Below are 13,839 nucleotides of genomic sequence, written 5' to 3'. Positions count from 1 at the left end.
CATCGTCTTTGAGGTCATGTGACGCCCTGTTCCGACCTCCAGAGGTCCCGAGCTCTGGCTGCACTCCTGCATGTGCAGCTGCCTTCCATCAGCCACAGCTCCGTTCAATCAGCCCATTAGTCTGTGGGTAAATAAATCTCTCCAGTTGGTCGATGCTCTAATGTAGAGACCGTACTGGTGCTTAATGTGTTTTGTCCCTTTTTGCAAGAAGCTTTCAGCGATGAAGTGTTAGTCCTATCTGGTTATTGTAAATGGGTCTTCAAGGGTCTGCTCACTCAAGTCTTAAATAAAAGGGCTGTTTTTTCTTCATGTATCACGAAAGGAGTTACATCTGTCAGTTAAGCTTTGTTTTTCTTTATCTTCAGTCTCTCTATGCTAAAATATATATTGTTCGCCACAATGCAGTTACATTTTAGACCATAACAGTATTCAAAATAATGATCTGGCATTTTGGAAAATGCAGAACTTGCAAGCGTGGTGTGTCAGAAGAACCTGCTGCTTCTCTGCAAAACCAGCAGTTGGCCTGAGACCAGGGTCGGGTCGGGTCAGGACAGGAGTTCTCCTTTTTAGGTGTTGTGTTTCATGATGTTGTGCTCTGACCAAAAGCAGCAAGGCAATGTATTGTATCCAGATGGGAATTCATAAATTTTCTTTTAAACTAGGCACATGTATATGCGTCTCTTGTGGTGGAACTGTACATGAAGCTGTTTGGTCACTGCCAAAAGTGCCATAAGAATAATTTGTGAACTTGACGTTTAGTTCCATCAATGAACAGCTGGTGATAGCGGCAAGCTAGCTGACAAACGCATGAATTAATTATATTTATGCAGCACGAGCATTTTATTGCCTGCAGACTCATCAATGTTTTGTGTTTTTTGCACTTTAATTTTAGAGTTGCTGGTTTGCAGATTTTATGTATTTTTTGGCCTTTGGATGGACCCAGACTAACACGCTAAGCTAAGATAACCGCCTGGTTGTCACTCCATATTTTACAAACTGATATGAGAGCAGTGACTGCAACAAAGCTAATAAGCATTTTTCTCCACATTGCAAATTATTCTTTTTTAATGTTGTTAAACAGTGATCGGAGGCCAAAAGGTGAAGCCATTGGTCAGAAGAGTGATCATTTGTGAAAAATGAGGCATTCAGCACCTTTTCTGTTTTCCAGTGTTCATTTTGTTAATGAAAAATGTGACTATACATGTTCGCGAACAACCTTTTATTACGAAGACAAGACGCTGACGAAGCTACACTGACGTTAGCAAACACTAACTGTAAAGATATCAACTTACAATAATTTCAACAAAAAAACTGAAAAGTAGTTTACAAAATGAAATCAAATCTCTTCATTTTCATTGATGAAAAAAAGAGACAAAATGTTTACTTTCTCGTGTTCTGTGGAGCCACATCAGGACACAGTGAGCAGTCAGGAGGAGTCGGAGTAACTCACTTGTTTGAGTTAAAGTTAACAATGTCAACAACTTAGATCGACTAAGATAAGCCTAAAATACCCATCTAAAACTAAATTTGATCAAAAAAATAACGAGAACATACGACACATGACTAGGCCTTTGCACACCCAGTCAACATTTTTCGGCGACCTTTAAAAAATAAATACAACCTTGAGTTGTGTCAATTGCGTTTACACACCGATTCCAAAACTGAACTGCATCAAAAAACCTTGAGAGAGTTGCTTGACCACTCGGAGCCAATGCAAACGTTCTCATTCACTATGGCATCTGATAAGCTGATTTACCTTGTGACCCCCCCTCTGCAAAAAGCACTTTACAATAAATAAAGTTAAGAATACAGAGATGCAGAACTTATAGATTTCAATTGGGGGATGATCTGGAGACTGCTGCAGAATCAGATTGTTTGCATAGCTAAAGCCCACTCACTGTCAACTAAAATATATAAAAGAATGTTTCACATATTTGTTTGTTGGTTTTATTTGTGACACCGTAGAAGTCCTTTCTTCTTCTTCCTGACATGTCTTGCAACATCTCAACACCAACATTTTAACTTCAATTATGGTGGTGCTTTTTAGGTTTTCACTGCAGTTACAGGGTTAGAAATTCTCCTCCGCAGAGGGAATTCAATGACCCTGTGGGTTTTTGAAGACTCCTTTTAAGCCCCATTCAGAAAGAAATGCAAGGTCATCAACCTTACGCAGTTCCTGGAAAGCTAACATGCCAGACACACATGTTTTTTTCCTTTGATAAGCAGCTTGTGGGGCTGGAATAAACAGTCCTGATTCTGCTGTAAATAATGAAGACCGAAGCCAACACTGGTTCCTGGTGGGCACACAGACAAAGCATCCATCTCCCCCTTCTCTTTGTTTTTGTTTTGTCTCCATCTTCTTCTTAACATTCCTCTTGTCTTTAGGTTTCTTTGAATCAAGTTCGTCTCTACGTCACCTTGTGGGTTCCGGCCTGATCTATTTGTATTTATAAGTCACTCAAACAAGACTGCCTGCAGATGGATTGGCCTCCCATGTGGGTTGTTTCAGCTGATCCTTAAAGAACAACAGTTAAGCCATCAAACGTAAACACTCGGTCCACTGTGGGACAGCCGGCGTGTTTACAGCGTCACTGACGTTTTCAAAGTGGGGTCTGGGAACCATCGGTGCTCTGTGATGGGACACAGACCCGGAAAAACCCTCTTGTCTGTAAACAAACCTGATAAAACTCACAATAACCATTATTGTGATGACAGATTTATTTTTCCAACAACAAATTAACACCTCTGTGAATCTGTCCTGACTTACGTCAGACAATACCTCAATTTCTCAGCATTTCTCAGCATGCCAGTGATGTAAATGGATCAACTTTTCCGCTTTAATTCTAAATACTAAAGTATGCTACTGCATGCTAAACTAGCAGTCCAACTTTGTAGTAAATAAAGTCTATGCAGAATATTCTCCAATCCCCTTTCATTGATTGAGAAAGAATGCTGCATTGTTTATTATTATTCTGCCGTGTTTCTTCCCTACTTTATTACACAACCAGCCTACAAACTGTAGCGTCGTTCACAAACACAGTTGAAAGTCTGTGATCACTTTGATCAAACAAATTGATTACGTTATTTTGTTGAACGGAAATAGAATGTGACTGTGCCTTTAAATCATATTCATGCGCGATGCACAGGGTTAAAGGGATTCATAGATATCACCACCGCAAAACTAGACTATATTATTTTCCCGCACCAACTGTGCTCACATTTATTTAGTTTTATAGACCAGAGCTGTGCTACCCACGTACTTTTGAGAGCTGGAGTTGCATCCTGGTAATTTCTAACATTGTTTGGCTTTTAGCTGCCAGCACAAATTTTTACTGAAAGTTAGCAAAGTCTGCACTAAACCAGGTGAAGGAGCTTTTTATACTGTATGCTGCTCCCTCAGCCTGAGCCTTCTGCTACTACATGTCAAATTGTTACCAATGTTCTTTTAAAGTTTTTAGGAGTTGTTTTTAAAGTGCATACACATTTTATACACATGTTGTGTTCAGTTTTCATGCTGACTGTAACACATTGCTGTCTGTCATGGCCAGAACTCACTTAACTTTAATGAGGGTTTCACTGTGAAACTAAATAAATGAACATATATTAGAGGAAAAAGTGATTACGTTTCCACCTTCATAAATGCTCTAAATTGTGATAATGAGACCTGTTTAGACACCAGAATTACCTGCTGCAACAGTCTTCCCTATAATTACAATAAACAAAACCTTCTCAAGTATTCTCGGTAACAGTACAATCGGGGTACATCTCACCTAACACAACACCTCTAAGTCTACTCACTGCTGTAACTGAACTGTGAAAGTTTGCAGTTGAGCAATTTCAAACTCCCGTCTTGAAATATGTGCTGGTGATATCACCCGGATATTGAATTGTTCTCAACCCAGGACATTAGGACACTGGGGAGAGGAAGGAATGAGGCAACTCTCAACGCATGTTGTTACTGGTGCTGTGGTGGATCTTAAGGCTAATGTCGCCTCTAATTGAGTGAGCTCCTAAGTGGTGTGTGTGTGTGTGTGTGTGCGTGTGCGTGTGCGTGTGTGTGTGTGTGTGTGTGTGTGTGTGTGTGTGAGAGATGTATGGCTTATGCTCATGTTCATAATGGGGAGAAACGGCAGCAGAAAGACAGACAAAGACAAAGAAGGAAAGTTCGAGAAAGAAAAACAGAGATGACACAATTTCACAAACTCTACCTCTCCATCCATTTCCACTGGAGGAACCTGTTGTAGTACATGCTGTCGAGGTAGTCTGCAAAGGGCGCCACGCTCAGGTAGTCGTGGATCAATCTGGGTAAAAAAAACAAACGAAAAAACACAACAGAGCATCTGCAGGTTATTTTCTGTCCATTGAAATGTTTGTCTCTGACTTGATGAAACACAGTTTAACAGCAGCATGTGTAGAGTGAGCAAAGTGACTTGGAAGTAGCAGTAACAATATAGGCTCAATAAGCGACTGGTCATATCAGACCAAGTGACACTGTATTGGTTGAAATCAAGCAAGGATGCATTTCTTTTTGCTGATGAATTAATTTGCAAGAGGACAGATGTGTTATTTCTTCTTTCAAAAGCAAACATTTGGATTAATTTCAGATTTAATAACCTTCTGAGAAAGGAGCTTAATTCAGGAATATGTTGCCTTCAGGAGCTACTGCAGTGAGCTAATATAGGATTATAGATTATGGTTTTAGCCACATGAAATGTTCCAGGTCACTGTCTGAATCACTGACAAAAAGAAAATAGTGAAAAGTGTGAACCAAATACCTATAGTGCCCGAAAAACCAACATTTCCTAGTTTCAGATGATTATACATAATAATATATTTTTTTCAATGAATATGATATTCCAAACACTCTGTTCCTTTTTAAGATAACTACTTATATTGACAATATGTTACTGGCAGCATTTTGCCACAATGTGAACAACCCTGAGAAGAATAGTTATATTTCTACATATGAAATAAAATATTTCTTTGGCATTATTGTTATTAAGTCAAAACTTATTTTGAAACAAATCGTGACCCTGCTTTGAGTCACGTTTTTGAGTAATGATCACAAAGGTAACAGCTGAAAGGGTTCATTCTTATTGGATGGATTTTTAATGAGACTTGAACTCAAACTATAAGAGTTTTGACAGATTTCATAGGAGGTGTTAAAAATACAGTGAATGTAGAATATCACCAGACTTGTCCTTTTACCTTCCAACCAGACGTGTGAAGAAAAAGCAACTGCCAGGGTGCAGAGTTTGTAGCGTTAATATATTGTGTGCAGCAGCGTAATAATTACTCATGTCTTGTTCTTGATGTGGTTTGAAAAACAAACCGGCCTTTGCGCTGCAACACACCTACGCAACAAGCATGAACAGAGCCGCGAGAGGATGTTACACAATGTGTGAGTGTTGTTTATGGAATGAACAATTAAGTCTTCCTCATCAAAATATATGGCTTTATTTTGTTTTCCTAACCATTTATGTCTATTTAGTCATTATTTGCTTAAAATATTATGATTTCTGATTCTTGCACGATGAATCATTTCATTTTCTTATTCTTTTTTTTATTTTGTATTCTCTGCATCACTTGATAAACAGCCGAAAGGCCCGGTGCTCTCAACCGTCATGAACCTAACTTCCTCATTTGGGAAATACTGGGGTTACAAATCCAGTGTTACAAAAGCAAGACCTGATGTTACAGGCCGGAAGCCGCTCAGTCATGAGCTTTGTTTTCTGTGTGACCTTTTTTCCCCAACCTGAGTCGTGTCTGCAAGCCCAGCAGTCCTTGCATACAACCCCAACAACCTTCACCAATAAGATAAGATGGTGTGTATCTATCCTGAAAGACAAAACCCAGGGTATCCAACTCTTTTGAAGGGGGACATGTTGCTCAAATGCATGCTGGGATTCTTACCTATTCCGAGTCAGCTCCCAAAGCATCCTTATTAAAATCTATGGAGGAGGAACACTTCCAGGACCAAGTTGCTACCTAATGCAGTCCTCCTCTGGACCAATCAGAATCCAACACACACGCAGACTTGAGTCATACGAAATGGACTTAAATCAGCCTCGGCTCATAAATCTGACAATTTATGACTCGTCATCAAACTAGACAACAGCTGCGAGTCAGTCGAATTTAACAACCGCAGTGACTCGAGCCTTGTGACTTCAAAGACTTGAGACTTAGCCAGAAACCCAAAAGCTGAGACAGAGCCGACATTCAGGTCAGTGTTCAGGCCGTCAGCTATCTGCAGGGACAGCAGCACTTGTTTTGATGTGTCTTCGCATGATTGTAGCTGCACCACAGGATTTTATTTTGTAATGCCTAGAAAACAGAAATCGCGCACAGAGAGAGAGTGATGAGGGTGAGGTTGTTCTGGGAGGCGCTAACACTGATCAATTTCACCCTTTGTGAGAAAGACTGTTTTATTTCATGCCAAACGGATCAAATCTGGCATGTATTCATTCACAAGGTTAAATTCAATAAAACTCCCTTGTGCCATGTATTTTTCAAAATATGCAATATATACATACATAAGTACCATATATTATCGGGTTAGTCCAATACATGATTTCTGTTCTCGTGCAGCTAACTCTTTATCTGTGATTCTAGTTTTAAATGGCTTGATGTAGTTCAATTGATTTGGTCCATACCAAGGAAGCTTTACACTGACTCTTTTTTTAGTGTGTCATAAGTTTTGGGTGAGGCATCATCAGCCCACGACGGACCCTCGTGGGGGTATTAAATCAATTTTATGTGAATACTAAAATACTTCGATATTATAAATAACCGCGTGTGTGTGTGTGTGTGTGTGTGTGTGTGTGTGTGTGTGTGTGTGCGTGTGTGTGTCAGTGAGAGACAGAGAGAGAGAGAGAGAGAGAGAGAGAGACAAAGAGAGAGAGTGAGAAATAAGACCAAGGACGTGACGACTCTGACTGAGCAATGCGTCCGACTCCTTATGTTAAAGGGGATTAACAAAACAACAGACCAGAATAAACAAGCCCGGATTGGGACCCCTGTGATCTTACTTGGTACAGTCCTTGAAGAGCTCTTTACAGGCCACCTGCTGCAGCCTCTCGGTGCACAGAGCCACCATGGCCCCCTCCACCTCAGGCACATGGTCCTCCGCCTGCAACGCAAAAAAACACCCCAAGAAACACATTAAGTCCATTTAAACACAGTGACTCAACTCTGGCAGTAAATTCACAGAGAAAAACCGGATGAACTGGGTCTGAGACGGTGCGGATAGATCATTATCCTTTTCGCACTGCATGTTTAGACTCGTATGTACACCGAAGCAGGTGAAAAAGTTAAACTCACAGAGTTATTAGGAAAAACAGGCGGAGACTTGCAGACAATGAAGAAGCAGTTTTGCCACTCTTTTCTTACAATAATCAAAATTACTGTTCGTCACCCTTTGCTTAAGGAGTTAAAATGGGTAAGATTATTTTCTGGACAAGTCAAAGTGTGCAGACATGATCTCATCTTTAAGCATCATACTGTCACCATAATGACGCCGGCAACCTTTCGCAACGTATCTTGACGCAGAAGATTCGTTGCAAAACCGTTGGTACAGTGACAGTTAGGTTTATGGAACAAAACCCACTTGGTTGGGGTTAGAAAAAACATCAATCCTTGAAATAAGTAAGCTTGTAACACAATGTAAGCTACGGATGTAACGCCATGAACGCTGAGAGTGACAGAGGTCCATGAAAGCAGCAGCTACCTTTGGGTTGAAGTATTTGTCGATGAGTTCCTGGCCACACTCCTTCCTCTTCTCATCTGGGGTCACCTCGTACTCCGCCTGCAGGGAAACACGACAAGACTACATGAGTGGGAGGAGCCAGAGGTGGCGGTCGCTTCGCCATAACCGTCCCTCAGTTGCCCAGATGTGGCAGCTATCCCCCGTCGACGTTGTCCCGACGTATAAACGACAGTATGGTTAAAATCGGTTTGACAGTATGAATCGGAATTTTGGTACTGTATGCAAAGTCCTAAAACAAAAATAGGCAAGGAAGCGTATTCATAACAGATAAAGCGTTACATCAGTAACAGTTCTTATGTGCAAAACAATCAAAACAAACAATGGCATCCTTCATTATACCATGTGACATTTTTCGGCTCTCCCTCGTGATGAAAGTCCATAAACAATATTATTGAGTGACTGTTCAGCTGTGCAACCGACTCTCTGTGTTTCCAATGAAGACCTTGATTACTGCCAAACCCAATTTCATATTTAATTTAAGAGATTTGGGAGGCCTAATCCACACCCTGCAGTACATGAGCTGATTGCATCCTCTCCCCCTCACATCAGCCGTCCCTCTGAATCACTTGCAGTAAACGGAGCCTGACTGGAAAACTCCAAAGTGCTTCCTCTCCCCATCTCGCAGCACGAGGGCCTGTAATGTAACGCTAAGTGACAGCAGAGACGGTTCAAATCTCATTTTCCCTTTTCTATCTCGTCCTCTCGCAGAGTTCTCTGAGAAGAGACGGGAAGTGGTTGTGGGGTGAAAGAGGACATAATTGCCTTGTGTGTGAGTTGTATCCACTGGACGACTTAAAGTTGTAAAGCAGTTTAGCTGAGCTGGTCAGTCAGACTGGAGCCTCGCTCTCTAGCGTCTGTTCTTTCTGGATATTATGTATTAGTGTATGTATAAGTATTGTATTTGACAACAGCTGATTATTTGAGAATGGAGAGAGCGTCAATGCAAAATAAGAACCTACAGCGAGTGTTGCATTGTGGGTTGTTTATAGCATTAATGTTGCTAGGCTAACACTATAGCACTTTTACCCTTGCGCATGCTACGATTTTGTCGAAAAATCTAGCTTTTTTCTCCCATTTGGAATTCTTAGCCAAACAGGCTTCATATTTGGGATTGTAAAGCGTGCATTTACCCATTGCGGTCGTTCAGACCTCCACTGTCATCTTGCACTCGGGGCAGACCTGTTTTGCAGGCTGTGACGTTCAGGCGTACAGGAAGCTCTGGAGTGTCCAGTCGCACGGCGTACTTCTTGCCTTGCTTTTGACACCATCAAGCTAGCTCTGGCCTACGCTCTCCCACTCAGTGGTGAACGTTTTGGCTGTGCTGGCTGTCACTTGCTTGCATGATACATTTTTTGAAATTCTGAATTTTGAAAAAAAAATTTGGAAATGGCAGTCCACAAACCACGGCTAGTGGTCAATTGACGAAGTACAAATGGTCCTTTGTTCGGTTGGCGATGAAAGGACCCAGCGAGGGAGACACACTGTGGTTGAGGCATGTTTGAGGTTGCTCTATCTGCAGGGGAAACAAAATCCAGAAATGTACCTGGACCCAAAAGCAAATCATACCCTCCTGAGACCCAGCCCATTCATTTGTGTCCTCTGTGGTGGACACTTTGGTTTTGCATCTCTCCTTTTACTCATTTGAGTTACCCTATCAACTCCTGCTGTACTCTAATGAGCACATCCTGGGCTTTCCATTGATACCACATGGGTAGGGGTGGGATCATGACAATTTCCTCTTTCTTTTGACACAAGATCAGCTAGCACATTTTATGGAAGGTCAAAGGGTAAGTCAAATATTGCTGACTTATTGTCTTTTTTACTATGATATTCATATATTTTCTTGTTTATTAACATGTCAGGAATGATATATTTAGTTCTGAAACATTGTAGTTATTTGTTTATTTAAATGTTAGTCCTTTTATGAATGTCAATTATAGTGGACACCAGGACAAAATGAATGTATTTAATGACTCAACATTGTTGTCGGAGACAGAACTCAAGTATAAAGGATGCTGTACCAGATAGTTGAGGGAGAATCAGATTTGGAGCTTTCAGATGATGAGAGATGAGAGATGATGATGAGTTTGAGTCTGGTGAGGAAGAAGAGGAAGAAAATACAGGAGGCTCAGATGAGCAGACAGACTCAGAGACAGACAAGGATGAGCAGGAACGACGTGGTCCTCTGTGGGCCAGGAGTAGCACGTAGGCCGATGTTTGATCCCTATGATGCACTACGACCTGACTGCATTTAATCCAAATAGATTTGTGTGCGGTTTCATTATTATTTCTGTTATTAGCTTTCATTTAATGGTGTTATTTTCCATCATAATAGATTCACACCTGTGTTACTTGGGCTTCTATACTGTCAAGATGACTTTACAACCCGTGCAGAGTGGAGTCCAATTCAGTCCTTTTTTAAGTACATTGACAACAAAGTATTTGAAGATTTAGCAGCAATCATTTAAAGATGAAGAATGACTTTGTTTTATAATCAAGTTGAATGCATTATTGGTTTAATATCACTTTATAGCCATAATTTGTTAGTTTTCTTATCTTCTATATTTGGCTGTCTTTTCACACGGAAACTGTCCTGTGGTCCACTACAGTGGACATGCTGGAAAATAAAAAATTTAAATAATTTTCAAAAAGTCTAAATTGCAAGATGTTTTTTTTAAACTCTAAATAGGTAGGAAATCACAAAAAAAATCTGAATTTGGAAGCCACTATTTTCCCTCAGTTCCCAGGAGCATACAGTGGAAATCGGCGTAATCTAACGTATGGGAGTTTTTGCGGCTTATTTCACATTTTGTTTTTCTACGTAAGAATTTCCCTAAAACTTCCAAATATCAACACCTTGATTGCAGAAACAGTATTTCATGTTTCATTCTTACATTAAAAAGGCTTGAAGAATGAGGACTACCTTCTCCTTCAACCAACAATATCTCAGCTCGGTGCTTTCCATCTTCAAAATGTCGTTTTCCAAAAAATCTGCTGAGAAACGGGGGGTAACCTAACATATATTGGACGGGATTGGACGGACGATCATGGTATCTAGTGGATAAAGCCTTTTTTTTGTTTTTATAGTGCCATGAAATATAAAGTAACACAGCCAGCAATCAAGCCATCTTCCTGAATTCAGTCACATATATCTACATCTGCTGGAAGGGTTGGTGGAAAGTTTGGTACTGGTTTGAATGAAATCTATCAAAAAAGTTTGGACTTTATTGCAGCCTGTTATTTTAATTACTTCATGTACATGTGATAGTTTGTATTACATGATTACCGTAGTTCATTTCTATTTTCTATTAATCTGCAACATAACTACAAACTAATGTTGGCAAATAAATGTTGTGGGGTAGAAGTAAAAAGTAACATGGAATGAATACTCAAGAGAACAAATACCTCAAAATGGTACAGTACTTGAGTAAATGTACATCTACTGAAGTTACATTCCACCACTACTGAGGGCTGAAAAGAGTGAAGGAGGAAACCACGGTTTATCATTTGTCAACTGCACACAGCAAGGCAAAACACCATCAATGGGACTACACACACACTAACACATACACATACACTCACACAGTTTGGAATATACCGAGAGTGCGACTGAAACATTCCTTTCGTGAGCAGAGCGAGCAGTGAGCCGTTCCCTGTGACGCAGTTTTCTCTCCAGAAGTCAAAAGTTCACGTTTTTCATTAAACAGATTTTAAACTCAACTTCCTCCTCCTCTGCACTCTAAACGTCAAGTGTCGGAGGCATTTCAGTATAATTAAATTTCCTGCATCAAAAGGTCCCCGCATGAGAACCAACTCGCCATGTTACGTATGTTTAAAAGAGACAGTTCACTCAAATCACAGAAAAAGATGGGGTTTTTTGTGCCGCTTCTCAGATATCTGTCTTTAGAGCTGTTTTGCTCTCATGGCTGGAGATGGAGTTGCTGTGCCAGGCACTGAGCTCTCAGCAGTGAAGCCGGACCTGGGTTTGTCCCGCTGGAGTCCGAGCTGAAGCAGTGTTTTGTCGACATGATTTGGTGTGATTTCGCATAATCCAACCCGGTTGCACCGATGATGAGCATTGAGAATAATTTCCTAATTGCCTAATGTTCTTGCCGATGGTCTTGTTTAGGTCATATAAAGGCATTCATTAATTTCCATTGAGACTGTTTTAGTAAACATTGTAAATGTCACGGCCAGGCCGTGCCCCCTGCCTACACTTGTCTTTTTGTTCACAGTCTCCTGTCCTCCCAGTTCACCACCTGCTCTTCCCCGCCCGGATTCACCCCACCTGGATGTTCCCGTCACTGCCCCTCCATACCTGTTCTCCTGACAATAAACACGTTCTCCCTTCCACTCTCTGGTCCGCGTCTGGGTCCTCCACTATACACCGCAACAGTACAGTTCCTTGTAGTCACTTTAATTAATTTAAATTGTTTAAAAATTACATTTAAAAAATCTTTTAGGAGCAGAAAATGTGTCCTTGTTATTTTGTTATAATCCACAGAACAGTTATGGACAGTTTTCGTTGGAAGATGACTTTGAGGTGGGCAGAAACAAGAAAACACCCACATTCCTCTCTCTTCATTGATAGGAATTGAGCAGACTTTCGAGGAAGACAAACACAAGTCCTTGAGACCCCCCCCATCACACACACACAGTGTCTCTTCCCACACTAGTAGTCATGGAAATGGGCATTTGAGACAACACTTTCAATCTTTTCAACACAAACGCACACACATCCAGGAACAAGACAAACATTAAAAAATCCCATCACACACACACACACACACTTCTTACCACAGCGTCCAAGAACTTGACACAGCGCCTCAGTTCGGGTCGAGTCTCACAGAACTGTCTGAACAGCAGCCGCCCGATAGGCTGTCGCTCGCAGAGGCTGCTGTAGTCCTTTTCTGTGGAGACAAGGAGACACAATGCTGTTTCATGAACTAAAGCAATACCGTCACGTTCCAATCAAAATGTCTGGGCAAACAAAATACATGAATGGGTGCATCTTTCCATCAACTATAGAGAAGGAATACAAAATTAAAGGGACATTTCATTTTCATGAGAAGTTGTTACATCTTTATGATCTAGAATATAATATCCAGTGGCCCTACGTCACACAGCAAAGACCACATATTTATTTAGTTTACTTTAAATTGATTATCAAATTACTGTGTTGATCTTTTAACTGATTGCTCAACTGGTGGTTTCAACTTGAGAATCTTGCGAATTCTCTTAATCTTTTCCTTGCACTGCTTCTTGTGTGATGTATCGTCCAATTCAATGATAACATTTAACAGTCCAATTTGTAGGTTGAACAAATTCTCAAGCAAAAGGCCTGTTCTAGCCCAGTCCAACCAGGGATTTGAACCATTATGCTTTCAGTAATCCACTTATCATCAATAGAGTTGTAAACACTGTAACGCGAGTAGAGTCTAACACAATACAACAATGAATGGCGCCAACACATTTATTAGTCAAATATCAGCACACACGGCTGTGGATGATAATGCTCGATGATAACATTTACACAGATCTGCAGTCTCATTCACAGGAACATTTTTATTAAAGGAGCAGTGGAAAACGTATTGAGGAAAATGAATTGCAGGGAAGCAGTCCAATTAGCCGCGTTACAACACATTAAGAAAATACGAAATAAAGGGTGATATTAACTGTACTTTTATAATATGTTTTAAAACATAAAACATGTTAGTCTCCACATAATCATCTTAAAAAGTATCGCTGCAGTTCGTGTGTGACGGCTGTCATGATTAGGCAACACGCTTTTTTCTAGCTGGACAACTGTTGGAAATGGCGACGTGGGAGCAAGCAATGGAAATACTTTATAGCTGAAAGTTTAGTCAACACACTCACGGAAAATTATTAGAAAATATTTTTTTTCATGCTTTAATAATTTTAGTCATTTTTTTAAACAAAAACTGCTAATTTTACTGATTCCAGCTCCTCGAATGTAGATATTTTCAGATTTTCTTACTATTCTGTGTAGGAACTTGTAATTGACACATTTTACTGTTTAATTATTTCAAGTACAATTTCAGCTATACAATATT

General features: G+C 40.4%; 1 protein-coding gene across 1 annotated transcript in view; it reads right to left on the bottom strand.

Annotated features, from left to right (window-relative positions):
- Positions 1 to 13,839, bottom strand: part of grk6 (G protein-coupled receptor kinase 6) — a gene marked incomplete at its 5' end in the record, with an annotated part of 46,240 nt that overhangs the window by 10,745 nt on the left and 21,656 nt on the right. The window contains 4 exons of the mRNA XM_079214171.1: positions 4,209 to 4,301; positions 7,029 to 7,129; positions 7,727 to 7,804; positions 12,563 to 12,675. Coding sequence (XP_079070297.1) covers positions 4,209 to 4,301; positions 7,029 to 7,129; positions 7,727 to 7,804; positions 12,563 to 12,675 — 385 coding nt within the window. The remainder of the gene's footprint in view (positions 1 to 4,208; positions 4,302 to 7,028; positions 7,130 to 7,726; positions 7,805 to 12,562; positions 12,676 to 13,839) is intronic.

This window comes from Taurulus bubalis, assembly GCF_910589615.1.
Source record: "Taurulus bubalis genome assembly, chromosome: 2".
In the NCBI taxonomy this organism is placed as follows: domain Eukaryota; kingdom Metazoa; phylum Chordata; class Actinopteri; order Perciformes; family Cottidae; genus Taurulus; species Taurulus bubalis.
This window is presented reverse-complemented; position numbering and strand designations above follow the sequence as displayed.